This window comes from Ruditapes philippinarum, unplaced genomic scaffold (assembly GCF_026571515.1).
Source record: "Ruditapes philippinarum isolate M1 unplaced genomic scaffold, ASM2657151v2 ctg1453_1_1_1_1, whole genome shotgun sequence".
Taxonomy (NCBI): Eukaryota; Metazoa; Mollusca; class Bivalvia; order Venerida; family Veneridae; genus Ruditapes; species Ruditapes philippinarum.
In genome coordinates this window covers 216910-240776 of record NW_026854133.1, presented here as the reverse complement: position 1 = coordinate 240776, position 23867 = coordinate 216910, and the positions used below count along the sequence as shown (strand labels likewise).

General features: G+C 31.5%; 2 protein-coding genes across 3 annotated transcripts in view; both read right to left on the bottom strand.

The window, feature by feature from the left end:
* LOC132739056 (A disintegrin and metalloproteinase with thrombospondin motifs 9-like) overlaps positions 1-23867 on the bottom strand; it is a 57876-nt gene that overhangs the window by 19168 nt on the left and 14841 nt on the right. The gene's annotated exons all lie outside the window — the stretch shown is intronic.
* Positions 9370-14293, bottom strand: LOC132739054 (A disintegrin and metalloproteinase with thrombospondin motifs 9-like). Of its 2 annotated transcripts, none has more exons than XM_060726704.1 (6): positions 13906-14293; positions 12643-12730; positions 11825-11971; positions 11271-11362; positions 10738-10905; positions 9370-9852 (listed from the first exon to the last, which is right to left on the bottom strand). In XM_060726704.1, exons 1-6 carry the CDS (start codon positions 14221-14223, stop codon positions 9619-9621), a joined length of 1047 nt encoding a protein of 348 aa, XP_060582687.1. In that variant the 5' UTR covers positions 14224-14293; the 3' UTR covers positions 9370-9618. The 2 variants fall into 2 exon arrangements, with proteins under 2 accessions (XP_060582687.1, XP_060582688.1); XM_060726705.1 differs by having other exon boundaries at positions 9390-9852; positions 12649-12730.

Genomic DNA, 23867 nt, shown 5'->3' with positions numbered 1-23867 from the left:
ACAACAAATTTGGATGTTGGATCGAAAGACATTGTTCTTTTATCGAATTAACGTAAAATAGAAGACGGGTAAATAGCAAGCGGAAATAAGGCGTCCATGTTCTATGTCGCACTTACCGCTAAAAATTGTTATTCATGCCAAACGCTTAACGTCGCGCTTTTACCGCTAAATTTAGCACCGCCGCAAATGTCTCAAATATGTGTTTAATTATGTTTTAATAATTGATATAGAGCACATTAGAAGTTTAACAATTGAAGAAAGCTGTGCTGAATATGAATTATGTGCGTAAAGGAAGCAAAAAGTAAACAAAGTAGTTTTTTGACTTCTGTACAAAATACTTATTCACTTTTATTATTTCCATTGACAACAAAGATTAGGAACTAAAGATAATTAATCTCGGTCGCAAATGGGTTTGTTTTAATTTGAACAATGTAATAACATACCAAAAGTAAGGAAGACATTATAATATACTAAAGAATTGCACTTTAAAAGATCTGAATGATGTAGGGGATGATTTTCACTTTATCTTAACATATAAAGATCCGGAAAAAACAATCCATTCCAAGAAACATAATCTGATGTTACATAATACAATTTTATCTGTAGCCCTTCTTTACGACGCGGTCCGTTACTATGAAAAATTGACTGGAAGTAGTATTTTCTTGCGAATGCACAATCTGAGTAGGGCAAAAAGAGAAAGCCCTACATAGAAATGTAGTAAAAATTCATTGACAATTTCGAGTTAGTTTAAGGTAAAAATTAGAAAATCATATTAAATAGCTGTTAAAAGAAACACTGAAGATACTTTTATAGCTTTGTGGCCAAGATTTTCAAAAGGCATGGATAAGACGATGGTTTAAGAATTCCCCTTACGATCATAGGCCTGACATTGGGATAATTGTTGTAAAAAATGTGGAAATATATATTAGCAAATAAAGAAATGAATTTAATTGTTGTTTAAATCTCCATATAGAAGCTGAAGAAATTTAATTACATATAAAATCGAGGTTGGTTATTATTCTGAAAATAAGTCGGAACACCTGATAATGCATTCTTAGTTTTCAGTTTACCTAGTTTTAGCGTTTATCCGATTTGACTGTGATGCCAAACAGAATTTTTATTAAGTCACATAAATTTATTCAAATAATTTTTCAAACTCTGGAGAAGTTAAGATGGGTGGTGAAATAACACATAATTTATTCGGTTACTCTTAACACATGTAAATGCATGTCATGTTTACTAATCATGTCACTTCACAAAATTAATAAACATTGATGAGATTGTATAAATAAAAGTATCTTTAATTACGATTTTCATTATTTTAAGTGATTAACTATGTCATGGTACTTTAACCTCCCGGTTGAATGATATTGTAGACTTGCTGGCAAATAACAATCGGTCACGTGCAACATCGCTTGCTATGGAATAAACGTACTGTAAACAGGTCTATATTGCACATAAAACATTTCAACATAAAATTATTGCAACAATGTTTAAATTTGCATTAATTCAAATTGATTGTAAGGTAGAACTTAAAAATCCCGCAATATTCTGTAATAAATCTTTTGAATCTTAAATATGTAATATAAATTAATGTACATGTTTATGAATTTTTATACATAGCTATCATTGTCACTTTGAATACAGTTACTAACTGACTGTTACATTCATCCAGTTGATTTGTTAAGCTACATGTGAATATTTGTAATGCACAATGTTTTTAATTTTATGTTTGTATTATCTGAAACAATCTACAAAAGTGTGTCTTGGTGTTTAATTCAGTATATGCTTTGACAGAAATACTCTTTATAATAAATACTTATTTGTCTTAATCCTGTTTCTTTGAAATAATAAACAGACAATACCAGTAAAATAAAGCTACTTATATACTAAATATTTAATTATTGGAGTATTGACCATAAATTATTAAAGGAAAATAAATGCTAAAAATAGTTATCATGTAAACTATTGGTAGTTATTTCCCTTCTTTTGTGACAAGCGCTTTCTTGTTATTTTATTGGTAAACGGTACTGAATTTCCCCAATTTAAATCCAAGTTTACTGTAGTTAGATTTGTTTAATCAAGTAGATTAATCTTTTATAAATCAGAAACCAATGCGTTATCAAGAATTGATTATATATATCAATTTATTTATACCTATTATTTGATATTACAGACATATTTTTGCTATTTGTAAAATAAGAGACAGTTCGTCCTCAAATTCATTCGAACGAACATAATGCAATTCGCACCAAGTTAAATGGACATATTCTTGACACATATTGTCTTGAATTTAATTTAAGTTTACCAATCATTTCAATTTTTCTTGTTATCCAATTTATTGATCTTTGACCAGACGTTTCAATCATTGTCGCAGCAGACAAACATTTCAGACTTTCAGACACATAACAAGAACATGGAGAAAAATGGATTAGTGCTTCGGATATTCAACTGTAATAGAGAAAGATTTTCTATTTAGATGTTGTACATTACCTGTGACTGTTCACATCATTTGCCGGCGTCTTTGATATGCAGCATCAACATATAACTTGTAAAAAGGAGGAGAGGTGATGAGAGGAGAATAGAGTAGAGGATAGGAAAGGAGAGTAGAGGAAAGGTTAGAAAGTAATGTGGAGTAGAGGCAAGGGAAGAGTAGAGAGAAGAGTAGGATAGAGTAGAGTAGAGTAAAGTTTATTAGTCTAAGAGTAAATGAGAGCAAAGTAGAGTAGAATAGAGTAGAGTTTATTAGAATAAAGTAGAGGATAGAGTAGATTAGAGCAAAGATGACTAAATTAGGGTTATGTAGAGGAGAGATGAGATAAGAGGAAAGGAGAGTAAAATCAAGAAGAAGTAAAGACAGTAGAGGTTTGTAGCAAAGGGTAGATTGGACTAGAGTGTAGAGTAAGGAAGAGTGTCGAGTAGAGGACAGGAAAATAGAGTAAAGGTGTGAATTATATATTATAGGAGAGTAAAGTTAAGAAGAGTGGATAATAAAGAAGAAGAGAGTTGAGTAGGGGAGACAAAAATAGATTTGAGTAGAGTAATATTGAGTAAAGAAGAGGAAATAAGTGTAAAGTAGAGGAGAAGAAAGTAGAGTAGTGGTGTGTATATAGTTTAGTGTAGAGTGTAGTAGAGAGGGGGGTAGGAAAGAGAAGAGAATGTTAGAGATGAGTAGAGTAGAGGAAAGGAAAGTAGAATAGAGTATAGTGAAGTAGAATAGAGGGTAGCGGGGAGAAGGTAGAGGAGAGTAGATTATAGTAGAATGTAGAGAAGAAGGTTGGAGTTAAAGTGTAGAGTAGAATAGAGGTGTGTAAAGTTTGTGAAGAACATAGTTAAGGAGAAAACAGAAGAGTAAAGTTTAGTTATGTAGCGTAGAGTATAGTAGCGGAAGGCAGAGAAGAGTAGAATAGAGGAGAGGTGAGTGTAGCAGAAAATAGTTTAGAGTAGAGGAGAAAAGAGGCGAGCAGAATATTATAGAATGAGGTGGTAGAGAAGAATAGTATAATGGTGTAGAGAATTTGATTGAATGACAGAGAGCAGTATAGTTCAGACATTTTGCATTGAATATTGTCTATCGGACCTCTACCTCTATTTCGAACAAGAACTATAAACACTAGACCATAAACACAGTTGCAGAAGCAGAATTGTACTTTTCACCTTAATTTCCTACAGTTTTGTATTGATTGCTAAACTGCAAACTGCAATTGATATAATTTGAGTTAGATATTGACTCAGTTACCTATATGTTTTTATCTATAGCTACAGTTAATCAATTTTGGACAATATACAGAGTTTTGGATGAAGATATGAATTCTGATATAAGTTGAATTATGTTTTACCTAATGACATACTTGTTGCTTACCTTAGCATTATATGTTTTGTAAAGAAGTATTATCACCATCATCATCATCATCATCAGGGTAAAGCAGGCAATTGTATTGAAGAAGAAGTGAAGTTAGTTTTGTATAAGATATTAATAAGAGATTACACATAAGTTATAGGTAAGAGGTAAAAACGATTGCATTGTAATAAGAATGAATGAAGTTTAATGGAATTAAAGCTTTGAAAATGAAAGAAAGCGATTTGTGATTTGAAGCGGGAGATAAGCTAATGTTAAGAAGGAAGCAAGAGTTTAAGACACTAGTGGCATATATGAGGAAATTTACTGTTTGATAAGAGGTAAATACATTTAAAAAGACGGAAGGGGTAAATACATTTTGAAAAAAGTAGAAGTAAGTTTTTAATAAAAGGTTATTATGTTTTAAATAGAGGGAAGAAAGTATTTAACAGAGAATTTTGAGTTAGGGGTTAGTAAGTGTTCACTCGTTTAATATGAGAGAGGTTATTTTTAATAACATGAATTGTTAAGATAAGTAAAAGTGAAGAAACTGATTAATTAGAGGGAAGTAATTCATCTAAAAGTGTACATAATGGAGGGCAAAACATGCATTTACAGATATATTCTTGTGACCACTATCTATTGTTGCATTTTTAATGCGTGACTTAGGGCCGTTTAAACACTAACTTAATATGTTAAGGCCGTTTCACACTATTAGTTGCTGCACCCCCAGGTAAGCCCAAAGATACGTTTACTAGCTGGACTAGAATATTTTTATGACAGTTCTATGCTTTATTGACAGTGGTGTACTCCATCATCAAAATATTTAATTGGTATCAGCCTATTGATGGTCTTCTGCCTGGAGGCTTGTGAGAGATATTTATCAGTAAATATGCTTGGACGCCTTGAAAGTTTAAGTGACAAAATTGATAAGCTTAATTATTTTATAAAATAACAGTGAAAATACTTGTAGTAGCAATATAGTTTACTGTCTTTTTTCTGTTTTCTTTGCCAAACCCTTATTAAAATTGATTGTAAGAAATTTTGTTTGAATAACTGGTTTTACTACAAACTTGACTGTTTCTTTATTATCCAAGTATCCTTATACTGGTAACATGACATAATTCAAGTAAATTATTAACTAAGTTTCCTCAGGATTAGTTTGTTAAAATTGCTCGAGGCATTTAAAAAAATGTACAGCTAGATATTAAGATGAAATGATTTGGGACTTGTTATTAATATTTTTTCTGCATGGCTGTTGCATTTATATGCCTTGAATGTTCTTAAATTGTCATGTTCTCCCTTTATCTAAAAATAGGTTCATTATTGGAAAAAATCCTATGAATTTAAATAATAATAAATAATAATAATGCAACATGATGAAGTGAATAAACAAAAAACGAAAAATAAAATAATGGAGTTATTGAATTTTCAAAATGTTACTGAATTTTCAAAATGCCACCATAATAAGCATTTAGAAAGTCAAAGAAATAACAATAGTTTCAACCTCAGATTTAATAAATTCCGTCAGAAAATGGGAGGTGACACCCGTCCCATACCTACCCTATTGCATGTACAAGATGCTGGCAATAAAAGAGTAGGCACATTCTGTATTTTGATAGTAATATACTGTATAGAATAAAGACAGTGATAAAGATGTTAGCCCCCAGTCAACCCTGTTCTGTATCCAACCCTCTCTAACTAACGTACATATATTTGCATGGGTGTGTCAACACTTATATGTTTGGGACGTTTCACATTAACGTTTTTACTGGGGGTGTTTCAAAACCTATATGTCTGGGCCGTTTCAACACTTCTTTATATGTTTGGGCCGTTTTAACACTAATTTATATGTTTGGGCAATTTCACATTTATTTAATAATTTATGTTTAAGCTAGGGGCCGTTTTAACACTTACTTATGTTTGGGCAGTTTCACATTCACTTTTTTGCTGAGGCCGTTTCATCACTAACTTATGTGCTAGAACAGTAAAAGGTGAAAGAAAACGCATGACTGGTAGTAATTTGGGACTCTTGATCCTAACTTTAAGAAGGACGGGGAAAAATAACAAAAGATACATGTAATTTAAGAAGTTAATCAAAGCTTTAATGACTGATTATGACCGAATATACATTTTATATGATTTAAAAACAAAATGTACAACAGTAAATAAATATTGACTCTTTATTTAGTTTTAAGCATATATGCTCGACAAATAAGATAAAATTTTTTTACATGAAATGTAAATCAAACTGGTAATAGTTTTACAAATAATGCCTTTTGGAACTCACAAAATTGATAAATCTTCATTTGAACATCACATTTATGATATAAAACCATAAAGAAAAATGAGTGACAGGATCTTTAAGTTTACATGTACTTTATTTATAGGTACTCAAAGAAAAACAACAAGATTCGGTTCTTATTCCTTTGATGCTATGCTTTAAAACAAAATAACGACAAGATAAAATATGTTACTGCAATATCTAAGACTTAATTAACACAACTTATTTCTGCGGCTGCAAAAAATTTATTAAAACTTTATACTTATGCACTGATTGACAATAAGAACAACAGCAAAAGCAACAACAACATAAAATGATGCTAAAATGGTCTTTCCTAAATTTAGATTTAAAATGATTTCATGAAAACATTCAATGATGACACTTGAGCGGCCCTTGTGTATCAAATCAAAGTTGTTAACATGGTAGAATGCCGACGTAACGTGCTTGGATTACGAATGCAATAATGGTGGTGGCGTTGGTAGATTTCAGCAGAAAGCCACAATAAATTTACCAGAGCATAGCACAGCCACCACATCGTTACTCGGCAAGTTGTCAAAAACTTTACCAGTACTCGATGCCTTCACTTTAACAAGGAACTGCTTACTTCTGTACATGCCAGAACAGAAGTATAGTGCGAATGACCGTAGAAAGGATTTAATGATCAATCACAACAAAGTTCGAGAATCGAACCAGGATCGCCCGGTTCACATTTCTATCTATTGAACTAACCGGACAGTGAAAATGCTGTGAGAAAATGATCCCGTGAGTGTAAACAAGAGTGGCACCATAACTTAAATGCATACAACAAACAAATCCACAGCGGATAGAGGAAAACATTTACACATTTTGATTGATTTTAGGATATTTTGTCGAAGTTACTTAATTTATTTGAATTAGTAAATATGTTTTTTGTTTTTTGATTTTATTTATTGTTTTATATTTTTAATATATCAATCATCATGATTTAAAAATCAAGCGTCTTCTGTGAGTTTTATTCTTTTACTGAAGAATTTTAAACTCAATTAAAATCTTTAAGCACTTAACAGAAAAGCTTCGTTATAAAATAGATAAGGTATTAGTTCAGAAACATGTAAAACAATTATTGAGCATCTTATATTGAGGTATGCTATTGTCATGATGAAACTATAAATGTTTTTAGGAGTGTTTGTTTGATTGGAGTTTACATCACACCGACACATTATAGATCATGTGGCGACATTCCAGCTTTATTGGTGGAGTAAGACCTCAGGTGCCGTTCCGTGAATTATTTCTGTCACGAAAGGGTACCTGCGTTGAAACCACCGACGTTCCGTAAGCTAGCTGGATAGCTTCCTCACATGAAAGAATCCAAAGTCCCTGTAAGGATTCGAACCCACAGCGGTGAGGGGCAAGTGGTTTGAAGTCAACGACCTTAACAACTCGGCCAAGTAAGTTGTAGGTATCGTGTAGATATATAGTTCAGTGTTCGAAATATATTACAAAATTTGATGACAAAAGCAACAACAACAACTACACACCCACACTCACCCCCTAAAACAGCAATAACAATACACCCACATTCACCACCGTAAAACAACAACAACACACCCACACACACACACCCGTAAATTAACAACAACACACTCAACCCTTAAACAACAACTATTTACGTAATATGTATATATGACTTATTACCAAGACAAACAATGCAATATATTGTGTTTGAATTCACATTTTTGTTACTCACATCATTGTTTGTTCAGAAAACATTTGATGTACTCTCTGTGCTCCATATCATGAAATGTTAAAATTGTTATCTCTTAGCCTTTATGCAATATAATTTTTAATTGCAAATTGAATTAAATATGACTTTTAACACAATGTAATTACTCATTATGAGTTACATAATTAATGAAACAGCTTAAATATGCGGACAGCAGAACAGTTATTTAAATTATTTTGCTGTGGAATTGATTAACTATAATTTTTAAAATATAAATTCTGAAATTTTAATTGATACATAGCAGAATATTGAAATGTAAATAAACTAATTACCCTTCGATATCACAAAATTTGATGTAAGCAGAATATGCAATTTTATCTGCAAATGTTATAAAAAATATACATGACGGGGCTGGAAATATTTTTTTTCGAGAGTTATGTTCCATTTCATGTAGATCTAGACCAGTGACTTTTGTACAAACTTTCAGATCATTACCTCACTTCTTTTACCAGAATAAGTAATGTAATTGTGGGAAATGACCCGAAATTGAAAAGAAATGCAATGATGTTTACAGAAATTGGACAATAACTAGAATACAATTACAAGTTTCAATTTATTTCTGTGCATATTTCTTTTGCATATCTTTCTGAATTAAATGTCCCCGTTCGAATTTTGTAAGAATTTTAAGTTTATGTGTTAAGGCTTTTCGACCTCAGTCGAGATCCTTTAATGTAAGAAACTATTGAGGTCGACCATTGATACAGATACAAAACCTCTTCGTTTACAACATTATCACGTTCAAAATTACGGATAATACACTATTAAAAGATAACATATAACCCAGAATGAAAGCAAAATAAAAATGTTTGTATGAACGACTGCATAAAACCACAACTCTTCAACTTGTCGCTCATTAGCTTCTAGGATTACACAAAGTCACTGTCAATCACACTTTGGACTTGTGGCACGCTCTTCTGCTACCACTGTAAACAAATAGGAGAAACTAGTTGATTAAAGAATCATGCCTCCAAATTCATACTTATTTCAACGTTTTTTTCTTCTTGTTTATGAAAATTTGAAGTGAACAAAGAAAGTAAATTACACAATGCAATCTACGTAAATAACCAAAAAGAGGTTAACATTAATTTATAACATGTGGATTATATCTTGAATCTTGCCTTTTTTTTAGTTCTTTTTTCAAAATCACCAAGTACCTGAACCTCAATATTATAGATATTTTTAAGTCAATATACCAATTCACATGATTATTCACAAATCCGTCACTTTGAAATGACACAAAATGTAAGACTTTAGTTTATTTTTGGCAAAGTAAACTACATTACAATATTAAACTTTTTTGCCTATTCTTTACTAAGGAAAGGAATCCATACTCTTACGAATGCGTACATCATCGGAACCAAGGGTTCAAATTCCGTACTACATTTACGGTAAATAGCCTGGGCTATCGAGGATGATTCCGGTCCTTTCCGTTAGTCTTCGAATATGGACCCAGAATATTCCGATTGGGATGAATCTTGTTTAAGGTAAATAGCCTGGGTTTTCGAGAATGGAATGCGCAGTAAATCTCAGACTTTGTCCAAAGCAACATTTACAAAAGATTTATTATATATGTTCCTTATTTTTCCGCACAATATCATCCGTGTGAGAATTATATGTATGACTAGTAGATTCAAAATAATGAGATGAAATAGAATTTTAGTAACCGTCGTTATGACATCATTATTGAAAAAGGCAGAGCAGAACATTTTATCAAAATAAATCTGTATGCGTATATCAAAACTTTTGTTTCATTATACAAAGTGTAAATAAGTAGTATGATTTTATTCTTTTCTTCAAAAGTGAAAATATGCATAACTTGCCATCATTCTGGTTGTAAGCGATATACAAATTGCCGTTAGGATCGCACTGACCACAGTTGCCTCCACATTTTGCAGATATCATATTGCTGTCGACGTTTCTTTGAAAATTTATCATTTTTGCTTTCCAACCAGTTGTAACCCATTCAACCTGAAAAAGAAGAAAAAAAGAAGAAGAAGGAAAGATGTCGTCAGTAAGTTTATTGTCATATTATCAAGTTGCCCCGTATATTTTATCAAATATTTTATATTTTCGATCCTTGAAGATCGTTCAGCACGTCATTATTGTTATCATTTTTATTATTATTATAATTATTATTAATATTATTATTATTATTATTGTTATTATAATCATCATTATTATTATTATTATTATTATTATTGTGTGTACATGTTTGTTGTATCTAGTCGCGTGGTTTCAGTATTCCTACATGAATACAAAAAATCACCCTTTGGATAAGTTGCCTACTTTGTAAATTTTTCTTTTGGCATCTTGTTTTCGATATACAGGCTTCATATCCTCTGATCCCCTTTCAATATTCCATTTATTTAAAGGTCTGCCCATTGATGTGTCGTTTAGGATATACGTATCATTTTACTTGGTGATGTTCCTAAATTCATTATTTCACCATATTCATGTTTAGATGTTGACTTCTGCTTGAGCCGGTGCTAGGGTGCGCGGACGTTTACTTGCACCTACAAGTGCCGTCATACCGAGTTTGCAATATTTTTAATTTGTCTTTTTTTGGAATTCTTTAGGGATTATTTTTCCTAGATTTGATTTTGTCTGTTTATGAGACATAATGAAACAATGCAACACGTATCAAGCCCCCTAGCACCGGCTTATAAATGTAATTGAAGGCATTTTCTTTATCACTGTTTGTAGTCATTAACGGACCATCATAACGAAATTTCGCTGACTGTTTTCTCGGACAAAGACGAAACTTATTATTTTCGTTCTTTCATCACAAAATGTCAACCAATCATAACGACATCATCAGAAATCTTATTGCTTAAAAGATGAAAATGGAAATACCTCTTTCTTAAATTTTAGTCCTGTACCTTGCAAGGAGATACTGAAATTTCCTAACGCACACAACTCACAACCACAGCTACTGCCAGTTCCATACGGTAGCGGGGGAAGTTCAGACTTATCTTCAGAACTTTTACTGAATATGGTGTCTTTACGTATAATTTTCCACTCCTGGAAATTAAAATCGCGAAAAATAGCTTATCAATTATAGATATAAAGCATGTTAGAAGTTTAGCAGCTGGAGAAAGTAGGCTGAACTCGCAGAAATGTGTCTTTAAGGTAGCAAAATGTAAATTATTAGTATTTTGACATCCTCGAAAAATACAAGTTCACTTTATTTATAGATTAATTGCAAACAGGGCAAAAAAGCAACAATTTGTGTATCTATGTGGTAAAAAAAGTATTTTCAACAGTTTAGAGTTTTTGAGAAATAAAAATGAAAACATTTCTGAGGCATAATGGGCCTTAAGTAATATGTGATTAAGATAAATTAAAACATGACACGAGTTTGATTTTCTTTATGGTTGGATTGATACCATGATATTGACACGTATTTTCCTGTATCTCGTCAAAACTGCTTTGAACTGCGATTTCCAATGATTGAATCCATAATTTGCTTTTTCATTTACTGTAATAGATAGTAATAATGTTTACAATACGACCCAATTAACTTTGATTTACAATTTATAAATTTTTTAATTTAATTGAAAAATCATTATTATATCTTCTTGTTATTTCTTTAAATTACGTTTTAAAATGGTTATTAACATGCACAATGTGCCATTATTTAAACAACCTTCGGGCATTTTTTATAACACAGTGCAATTTAAGAAATCGGTTTATATTATTATATAATAAAAGTTTTGCGAGTCAATGGCTTTAGAAAATAAAAACATGACGTTCGGACTACCACTATACATTGCAATACATACATGTACTCGTAAACGATTGCAGACAAAATTAGATGTATTATATTCAAATATGCACGATATTTAGTTATCTTTAACCTGACTCTGTTTTCGAATGAACCGCTAAACATTGTATTGCAAAAAGGCTGTTAGCGTCAAAGCTGAAAAGTTATATCTGAAACCTGAAATGTACTCCAGCGGTTCTTCTGTGGACATTCCAGCGCAGTATATTTTGACCATATGACCTCCGAGAACTCCCGAATATAGCCAGTATTCACCATCAGTGTAGGAGGAGCTACACAGTTTGACATCTTTACATGTCCATGGGACTGAATACAAAACATCATACTGATATAATTCATACTAATATGATTCATAATATTAAAGTAATACTAATATGAATCAAAGTAATATAATTATGACTAATATTTTTTGGTATATATTTACATAATAAATATAAATATTCATGCTTATATAATAAAAGCGAATATAATTTAAAAAAAAAATACTTGCTGATATAATTTCATACTTATATGAATCGTTCTAATATAATTCATATTATAATGCTTATATAATTCAAACAAATAGAATGCATACATATATGATTCGTGCTTCTATGATTCATGCTGATACAATTCATGCTTATAAATCTAATACTTAAATAATATAATTCATACTAATATAATTCATGCTAAGGACAATTAGAACAATTGAAGGGTTTTCTCTATAAATACAAAGTCATGTTTACAGATGACTCAAGAAAAATTACCCAAACTGATTTAATAAAACATCATATTGCTGTAGTTTACTCAAAATAGAAAGAATGTAAGTAAAAAAACGGCAAAATTTAAAATGTTGCGGGCTCTGTTTCAATTGGCCAGTTCTATATACATGTCAATGATATAGATATTTATACACTTGACATCGATGGGGCGTCCGTGGCCGAGTCAAGAAATTAAACTAGTTATTTCTACATGGACAATTAAAATGATTTCCGTACTTATACATTTGCAGACATGTGAGGCCCCTTTTTGATAACATCTTTGGTTCGCTTTACACGGCATTGAACTACAGCTTCCAACCATTGTCTGTAAAAAAGAGGAAAAATCAAAAACCAAATACATGTATGTTACATTTAACCTGCCATCAGCTTTTATTCTCTGTTGTACAAACAATTCTGTGTTGGTTCAAACTAAGTATTTTAATAATTCTAAATTTTAAAAAGTGCATCATATCAAGGCAAAGCCTCCTTATAGTTCAGCGTCCCAAGCGCGTCAGTGGCGGTCGTTTCTAAAAATAGTAGACAACGAAATGAATCACCAGCGTTATTTATTTATATACAGAGAGAGACCGATAGAAAATGGGTATTGAGGGTTTCCTTTTTGTTTATGCAAATTTAATTTTCAACCTTAATTATTTTGATTTAAAAATTAAATCAACTGATTTATCTAAAAATAACATATTTATCCTTCAGAAAAGATCAAGGTTGCTTTAAATGATTTGTTTAATTACAAAACAATATTCAAATTTGTATTAACTGACAGAAAAACCGATAAAACCAACAATTAGTTAAAAATGACTTTAGATGTCAATGCAAGTTATTAATTAGTGAAAGTCAAGTAAGTTCATTCTTGTCAAATTAAAGGTCTTGTCCAAAGGAATTCTATATCTACTCATGACGGTAATACGTTGAGAAATAAATAATGAAATAAAAAAAATAAAAGAAGAAAAAGACAAACAACAAAAAGCAAAAACCCCATGGTCAACGTTTTAAAAGTTTTTGACTGGCACCGGCATTGGTAACGTCAACATCAACGTCAACAACAAAATTACAGTAGCACAGGTTCTCTCTTCCTGTTGTTTTCGAAAAACGATTTTTTTACAATAAGTTTGAGACTTTGGAATAAATATCTGATGTTAACGCAACCTGATTAATGTTAATTGTAAAAACATGTAAATACAAACAAACTAAGTTATTTACACATTTAAAACGACACTTACAATACATGTAAATTACCAAATAAAGGTTAAAATATGAAAAAAGCCCTTATTGCAGAAGAATATTGTAAAGAAATAATACAAAATTTGTCATTCATGTAATATACAACTTATTACTTGAATTGTTAATATTTTCACTTTTCGAAAAATGTTAGTAAAATTTTCTCAACATATTTTTTTTGGCTGATCTGGCGGCTAGGAACATTAAATCAAACTATTTCCCATGTGTGTACAAAGATTTTTGTGAATGAATTAAGATACTTACGCTAGGCCATTCGCTGATATCAGAGAAAATAGAGCCTTTTTTGGTCTCAATCTCCGATGGATCAACAGATGATCGGTCAGCATCATTCAATTTACATATGTCCTCCTGCCTGTCAAAGTCAATAGATTTACATACAGACAGTGACATACATGTCCGCGCACAGTCTTGATGGTTAATATCCTTAATTTCACGCACGGAATGACCAATCAATGCTTTATTTAGATTGTTTTTGGTTATTTGAAATGGTTTACACGTGCTTGAATAAACAGTTCCGAGTAACATAAAGTTGATAATTACAAATCCAGCGATCAAAGTCATAGTTTTAAACTGATGACACGCTGCTTATTAGCCAACCAATATTGAAATGATATCTGTATGGTGACCTTATCTAAACACACGGGACACTCGCGTCACTATGATATGTAATACAAGATTCCTGTTTCATCGATACAGCGCATGCGCAGTTTAATATCTTTATTGTAGCGCATGTGCAGTTATAGAATTTTGTGGCTTAAACATCCAATCAAAATACAGGAATAACTATCGTATCTTTAACATTTAATCAAGGGAACATTAAGTTATTTGTTTGGTTTGAAAACATGAGTATTTTTAAAAATCTAGCACAATATTGTACACAGAAAACTATAGAATATAAGTGTTCAGAACAGTATTTATTGAAAGCAGCAATTAAATTTAATAAATTTATTTCGTATTGTACATCAACTGTCTACATCTGTTAAAAGAAATTCACAAAAAAGCATGTTGGTAAATTCTATGCACACATTTATTACTTTGTTCTAAGCTTTATAATTTTTAGAAATATATTTGTACCAATGTTTAATAAATATTTAAATAAATGTTTATTTTCAAAGGTCAGCTTTAAAACATACCCCTACATTGCAAGTTGAACTCATTACCGGCTCATGTCTGTCTGATAAATTCCGCATCGCCCGGGGCGGGATGGGGTGGTTTATTGTAACGTTACAATTGTTAATGCAACTAAATTACGTCATTGACATGTACACTAATATGACGTTAAAACATTTAATATACACGTGAAAGGAGGTGTTTGTAAATATGCACTAGACAGGCAACTACACAAGCTACTTTTTATTAGAATATTATATGCTATAAAGTGAAACCACACTAATAAGACCACTTGTGATTCTTCCGAAAAATGGTCTTAATTTTGGGATAGATGATCTTAATTTCGTATTGTCTCTGTTTGTAATAATCTCATCGATGAACACCTTCGTAATTGAGATTTGCTCTTATCGATAAGTTACAATGTTTCTTTGAACATTTTTCTTTTGTTTTTCTTCCTTCATTACTGCACAAATATTGATGGTTGAAAGTAAAGACAATAACTGTCTAATCATTATAACAAACACATTTATACCTACAATATAGCTAATTTAAATACAATAAAGTCGTGTCCATCCATCAATACACTTTGAGATAGGTTGTGGACGTACAAGTGTTACCTTGACCTTTGAGCTGATGCTAGGCATCATTAGGCACCTAGGATTTATTTCACACCACCATGCATATAACGTATACGTATTATGAATTTTGGACATAAAAATGTGTCATTTACTTCTGAGCCTGGGTAATTTTATAATTTTGAAAATACGAGCGTGACATTGACCTGAAAGCGTGTGATCTAGCTTCGGCAACTGTTTCTTTTTCATGTGAGGAAATTATCCAACAAACTTACAGGACGTCGGTGGTTCTGCTAAGGTGCCCGTGATTGCCTTTAATAATGTACATAGGAGAATCTGAGGTCTTTCTTAACAAAAAGATCACATTTTTGGAACATTATTTATAAACATGAACATTTATTGTCGTTTTTCTTTGATATAGTGTAATTTCACACACTTACCACTGCCAATGTTACAAAATCACAACATTCATTGAAGGATCTCCACTGAGGTCCAAAATTCTTAAATATAAATTTTTTTATTTCTAATATATGTCTGGAAAAAATCTTTGAATGTTTTTCGGATGAAATGACAACACAACATTAGGGTTAATTGGCATTCTTTGATCTTAATGTTGCATTTCCCGCATATGTATTGAAAATTTCTGCTTAAACCGACAGTGTATGAGGTTTCCCTTACATTTTGGCCTACATGTAGCCCATAAACTATTAAATGAAGGCATGTCCCGACGGAACGACGGATAGATGCTGTAAAAGCTATATGCCCTCCGCATGTTGGGGTGGAGGGCATTTAAACGGCTAAAGCAACGTTGTGTAACTTTCAAGAATCAGAGTCACTTAACGAATCGAAAACAACATCTTTGATTCTTTGATTATACGTTTTATGTATTGGGCGACTTTTACGGGGCATCTCTATGGCAAAGACAACACTAATGTGACTAAAATAGAGAGAACGGAATCATTTAGAAACGTCAAAAACGGCAAAAATTTAATTGTTGGTGTGATTGAGCATGCTCGTTAACGGAAGTGGCAAGTGCAAGCTACCGTCTACGCTTCAGTAGTGTCTTAAGCAGTCTACAATACTTCAACATGAAAATGATGAAATTTTGATTTTATTTTTGAATCAACTTAAAATGTATTGAGTCAGTGACCATGGAACCTTTAAAGTGAAATGTTTGTGCAATTCGATAAAAAAGGGGCGTATAGTCTCCAACATATCATGTGTGGTACTTTTATCGTTAAAATGGCATTTGAAACACGGAATATCCACCTTTATCTATTGAACAATTCATCAACAATTTCAGACAAGTTTTAAAATCATTAGCTTATTTTGGTTAAATAATTAAATTTGATTTCATTGATTGTTTTTCATTTCATTTCATAATTCATTCAATAATGCTTTTCTTCAAGTGCATACAAAATAGATGTGATTATAATCAACAGCAACAAAATGACGGGTTCTTTGTAAAATATGCATGGAGTGGATCCGATCAATGTTAATTGATATCGCTCAGTCTTGAGATCGAAAACTGATAGTTGCGATCAATTTTGAAAATTTAATGATTATAGCCCAGTCTGTAGATTGAAAACTGATGGCTGGGATCAAAGTAGGTCAGTTGACTGAAATAAAATTGTATTGTTTGTCTACTTTTTTATTTGTGCCTGAAGGTTTAGGTTTGGACTCGGAATTTTGTTGTAAATCCCATGCTCCTGGTAAAAGCTCGCTTCATGTGCTGAATATTTCCGATAACGGTACATTATGTCTCAGAAACGCTATCAACATTATTTTTCTTTTGTTAAATTTCTGTATCTTGTTACAGTTTGCCACATAGATAAACTTTTTGTTTTACTTCTGTTGCTATTTTGGCAAATGATAAAATTATAGTGAATTGGTATTTGGTAAGAAAGTAAAAATACTACTTTCTTCATGCGGTACCTTTACAACAAATTTGCTACATTTTTCAGTTGCAAAACCTTTAACATACTATAAATATATTAGTAAGAAAATATTCAATAAATGTCTCAAATTCATCAATAATTAAAAGAATATATAGCTTGGAGGCATAATGTGCCTTTGAGTGAATCCTTTTGATGCAATGCTATTCGCAATGAGTTAGGAGCAATGATAAGGTCACTGTCGCTTAAATATAAACCTTTATAACAAATAACAAATCGCTGCACAGATGACAGTGCATCAGACGCCATGATTTATCATCTACCTTACCTATTACTGCAATAAGGGACAACGTCAAAGCTTTTACTCGTGTTAACCTACAACGAATTCGGACCAATGTTAGGTCGAAAGACATTGTTCTTTTATAAAATTAACGTAAATCTTACTTAATAGCAGACGGGTAAATGGCAAGCTGGCATAAGGCGGCTTTGTTCTATGTCGCAGTCACCGCTAAATACCGTACTTGATGCTAAACGCTTAAAGTCGCGCTTTTGCCGCTAAATTGTCGCAACCACCACAAATGTCTCAAATATGTGTTAAATTATGTTTTAATAATTGATATAGAGCACATTAGAAGTTTAAAAATTGACTAAAGCTTTGCTGAATGTGCAATTATGAACGTAAAAGGTAGCAAAATGTAAACAAAGTAGTATTTTGACTTCAATACAAAATACTTATTCACTTTTATTATTTCAATTGACAACAAAGCAAAAGAAATAAAGATAATTCATTAACGTCGCAAATGGATTTTCTTTTTTTCAAAAGTGTAATAACATACCAAAAGTAAGGAAGACATGATAATATGCCGAGAAAAGTGCACTTTAATAGACCTGAATGATGTACAAGATGATTTTCTCATTTAAAGATCCGAAAAAAAAAAACAACTAACAATACATTCCAAGATACATAATCCGATGTTACATAATAACATTATTTTCTATATAGCACATAATACATTCGAAGATAAAATAATTTGCAACAATGTTTGAATTTGCATTAATGCAAATTGATCGTAAGACAGAACTTGAAAATCCCGCTTTATTCTTTAATAAATCTTTTGAACCTTAAATATATAACATAAATTTATGTACATGTATATACATTTTTATGCATAGTTATAATTGTCACTTTTAAATACTTACTGACTGTTAGATTCATCCGGTTGATTTTTTTAAGCTATATGTGAATATTTGTAATGTACAATGTTTGTTTTTAGTTTTATGTTTGTATATATATGTTTGTCAGTTATTACAACTTGTTACATTACGTTAGTACCTTAATTACAGTATATGTTTTGACAAAAATACTCTTCATAATAAATAGTTATTTGTCATAATCCTGTTTCTTTGAAATTATAAAGAGGCAATACCAGTAAAAGAAAAATACTTATGTTCCAAATATTTAATTATTGGAGTATTGACCATAGATTATTTAAGGGAAATAAATGCGAAAAATCATTATTATGTAAATTTATGGTAGTTATTTCCCTTCTTTTGTGACAATCGCATTCTTGTGATTTTATTCGCAAATTCTACTGAATTTACCCTATTTAAAACCAAATTTAGTTAGATTAGATAATAATAAGGCAAAGGTAGGCATTATGAATGATTATTTAGATTTCATTCAAATGCCTCTAAAGTGAATTCCAGTCTCATTACAAACATTTTCACATGTCAAACACATTATTTTTAGTTATATATGTTCATTAAAACACGGAGTAGAGTAAGTTATAAAAGAGGAGAGTAGAGTGTCGAGTTGATGAGAGAAGAATAGAGTAGAGGATAGGAAAGTAGAGTAGAGGAAAGGGTAGAAAGTAGAGTGGAGTAGAGGCAAGGGGAGAGAACAGGAGAGTAGAGAGTAGAATAGGGTAGAATAGAGTAAAGTTAAAAGAGTAAAAGAGAGCAAAGTAGGGTAGGGTAGAGAAGAGTTTATTAGAGGAGAGTAGAGAGTAGAGTTTATAAGAGGTTATAAGAGTAGAGGAGAGTAGAGATGATTAAATAGAGTTGTGAAGAGGAGAGATGACATAAGAGGAAAGGAGAGTAGAAACAAGATGAAGTAAAGACCAGTAGAGGTGTGTAGCATAAAGTTGACTGGGCTAGAGTGTAGAGTATAGTTAAGAAGAGGACAGGAAAGTAGAGTATAAATGTGTAGTATAGATATAAGGAGAGTTAAGTAAAGAAGAGTGGAGAATAAATTAGAAAGAGTAGAGTAATGTAGAATAGGGGAGACGAAAGAAGATTTGAGTAGTGTAATGTTGAGTAGAGGAGAGGAAATAAGTGTAAAATAGAGTAGAGGAAAGTAGGGTGAAGGTGTGTGTATATAGTTGAGAGAAAAGTAGAGTGTAGTGGAGAAGGGGTGAGAAAAAGAAGAGTAGGTTAGAGATGAGTAAAGTAGAGGAAGGGAAAGTAGAATAGAGAACAGTGGAGTGGAATAGAGTGTAAAAGAGAGAAGGTAGAGGAGAGTCGATTATAGTAGAATGTAGAGAAGAGGGTTGGGGTTAAAGTGTAGAGTAGAATAGTGGTGTGTAGAGTTAGTGTAGAATGGAGTTAAGGAGAAAACAGAAGAGTAAATATAAGTTGTGTAGCGTAGAGTTGGTAGATGAAGGCAGAGAAGAGTAGAGGAAAGGACAGAGTATAGAGTACAGGAGAGAAGTGAAAAGTAGAGGAAAGGTCGAGTATAGCGGCGGAAAGGATAGTAGAGTTGAGAGAAACTAGAACTGTGTCCAAAGGACACAGATGCCCCCACTGACAACATATATATGGTATATTGAGAACGGTTTAATAAAAATAATAAAGAGGGAAGAAGGTCTTTAACAGAGAATTGTTAAGTTAGGAGTAAGTAAGTGTTTACTCGCTAAATAAGTAGAAAAAGAGGGAGGCTATTTTTTAATGAATTGAAGTATAAGTGAAGAAACTGATGAATTAGAGGAGAGTTATTCAATTAATAGGTGTACATAATTTTCGTAATGCGTTGCTCAGGGCCGTTTAAACACTAACTTAATATGCTTAGACCGTTCGCTCTATTTGTTGCTTTACTCCCTAAGCTTAATCTAAAGATACGTTTACTAGCTGGGCTGGAATATTTGTATGACAGTTCTATGCTTTATTGCAAGTGGTGTACTCATTCATCAAAATATTTAATTTATATCATCCTGTTGTTAATATCCTGCCTGGGGACTTGTTAGAGATCTTTATCAGTTAATATACTTGGATGCCTTGATGGCCGAAGAGGCATACTTAATTAGCTTAATTAATTTATAATATAACAATAAAAATACTTGTAGCAAATAGGTGCTTGACGCAGTACAATATAATTTACTGTCTTTGTTTTTCTTTGCCAAAGCACTTATTAAATCTTATAGTAAGGAATTTCGTTTGAATAACTGGTTTTACTACAAACTTGACTGTTTGTTTATCTTTAAAGTATCTTCCTCCTTTAAACATGACATAATTCAAGTAACTTATTTACTAAGTTCCCTCATGATTAGTTTGTTAAAATTGCTCGAGGCATTTTGAAAACATTTGTAAAGCTAGATTGTAAGATGAAATGATTTGTCGCTTGTTTTTAATAATCTTTTCTACATGGCTGTTGCATTTATATGCCTTGAATATTCTTAAATTGTAATGTTCTCCCAATATCAAAAAATAGGTTCATTGATGGAAAAAATCCTCATAGAATGATAATGAAATATTATAATTATGCAACTTGATTACATGAATTTTAAATAAACAAAATGAAGAATACAGTTATTAAATAATCAAAAATCCTCTATAAAAACATTAAAAACTGAAGAAAATAACACTATTTCTAACCTCAGATTTCATAAATGCGTGAGTCTATTGGAGGGGTCACCTCCTCCAGCATCTACCCCGTTGCATGAACAAGATGCTGACAATAATAGAGTAGGCACATTCTGTATTTTGATAGTTATATACTGTATAGAATACAGGCTGTGATAAACTTTGGGTACATTCAAGGAGATTGCCAATGCAGGCCCAAGTTTAAAAACACGCTTTTCGTCTATATTGTTATTTTCTCTACTCTTTGTCAAAATTAGCAACCAAGATGTCAGCCGCCCCACAGTTAACCCTGTTCTGTACCCGCACCTGCACTCAACATATTCATATCATAACATATATATTTGATGTGTTGTTTTAAATTGGCCTAATTATGAGCACGAGTTACAACCACCTTCCATTCAGAATATACCTTTCTGAAAAGTTTAACGAGGCACCTTTTTACACGAATGTCGTTAAAAACAAAGTCACTTTCAAAAGTGATTGACTCATTACAAGGCACATTATAAATGTCTTGGACTTTTAATTTTAGTTTAAACTTCTTTTAATCATTTATTACTCTATTAATCTTAACTTCACATGGGAGTAATCCTTTCATATTTACGTGAATAAATATACACTTACAGATATTAGCACTTATTATTTAGATGCAGGTCTGAAATGTGCTCAAGCTCATACAAACACGATTATGCCAATGGAAAACAAAAAAATCATGATTACAATTTTAATATGCTGAGTGCATTGAAAAGAAAATACAAATTATTCAACGTACATATATGTAGTTACTGATGGAGGGCCTTTATCAGCCCCGCTATTTTCAGGGGAGGTCTTTTGTCCGCCTTGTCATTTTTGGAAGGGACGGATTTTGTCCGGGAAGGCTTTTGTCCTATACTCGTTTTGCATAGGGTGTTTCAAGTCTAATTTATATGTTTGAGTCGTTTCACATTAACGATTTGTTTGAGGGCGTTTTAACACTATAGATGTGTATGGGTCGTTTCAACATTGATTTATATGTCTGGTCAAATTCACATAAAAAATTAATGTTTATGATGGGGCCGTTTCAACACTTACTTATAAATGTTGGCAGTTTCACATAAACGTTTTTTGTTGAGGCCGTTTCAACAATAACTTATGTGCTAGAATCGTAAAAAATGAAGGAAATAAACACATGACTGGTATTAATTTGGGACTCTTGACTTTAACTTAAAAGAAGAATTGTGATAAACAACAAAAGATATATGAAGTTTACGAAGTTAATCGAAGCTTTAATGACAGATTGCGCAGATTCTTTTTATATGATTTAAAAACAAAATGTACGATAGTAAATAAATATTTCTTTATTAAGTTTTAATCATATATACTCGACAAATAAGAAAATATCATTAAAGATCCTGTATATTGTAGAGAAGTATGGTACAACACTTCAGTTAATTTATATATATATATATATATATATTTATTCTACTGAAACAATTTTAAATATTCTAGAATATGTTTACTGCAAATGTTTAAGCGCATTATATGTTATCATTAAAGTATATGCACTTATATTTCTTATTGAAAAAAAATTTTGTTCAGACTTTAGAGAAAATAAATTTTTAATTACCTCCCTTTATTTACATGAAATAAATTCGGTAATATCTTTACAAAAAAGTGCTTTATGGAACTTATAACATTGATAAATCTTCATTTGAGCATTGAATATTTATGAGATATAAAACCATAAAAAATTGAGTTATAGGATCTTTAAGATAACATATACTTTATTTATAGGTACTAAAAGTAAAATAACAAGAATCGGTTTTTATTTTTTTATGCTTTGCTGTAAACAAAATTATGAAGAGATAAAATATGATACTGCAATATCTAAGAGTTACTTAACACCGTTTTCTGTGGCTGAAACTTGTTAAAATTTATTAAAACTTTATATTTATGCACTGATTGACAATAAGATCGACCGATTCACATTTCTACCGATTGAGCTAAGCGACGGTGCAAATGCAGTGAGAAAATGAGCGCATGAGTATACACCAGAGTGAGCAACATATCTAAATGCATACAACAAACAAATCCACATCGACTGGAGAAAATAATTTACACATAACGATTGATTCTAGAATATTTTGTCGAAGTTACCGATAATTAAATTAGTAAATATGGGTCCTCTTTAATCGTATATATTTTTTTTGAATTTTAATATATGAATCATCATGATTTGAAAAATAAGCGTTTTGTGTGAGTTTTATTTTTTTACTAATGAATTTAAAACTATCTTTAAACATATTAACAGAAATGCTCCGTTATAAGATAGATAAGGTATTTGTTCAGAAACATGTAAAACAATAATTGAACATCTTATATTGTGGTATGCTATTGTCATGATGAAAATAGATATGTTTTAAGGAGTGAATAACAACACTTAAGCAAGTTGTAGTTATCTTGTTAAGATATATAGTTCAGGTTCAGAATTAATACACAATATTCTGACAACAACATCAATAACAACACACCCACAGTCACCACCGTTAAACGACAACAGCAACAACAATATCAACATTAGCCCCCTAAAACAACAACAACAAAACAACAACACTCATCCCTAAAACAACAACAAACATCCACACTCACGCCCTAAAACAACAACAACACAACAACAACACTCATCCCTAAAACAACAACAAACATCCACACTCACGCCCTAAAACAACAACAACACAACAACAATCACACACTAATCCCCCCTCAAACATCATCACATCCACATTTACCC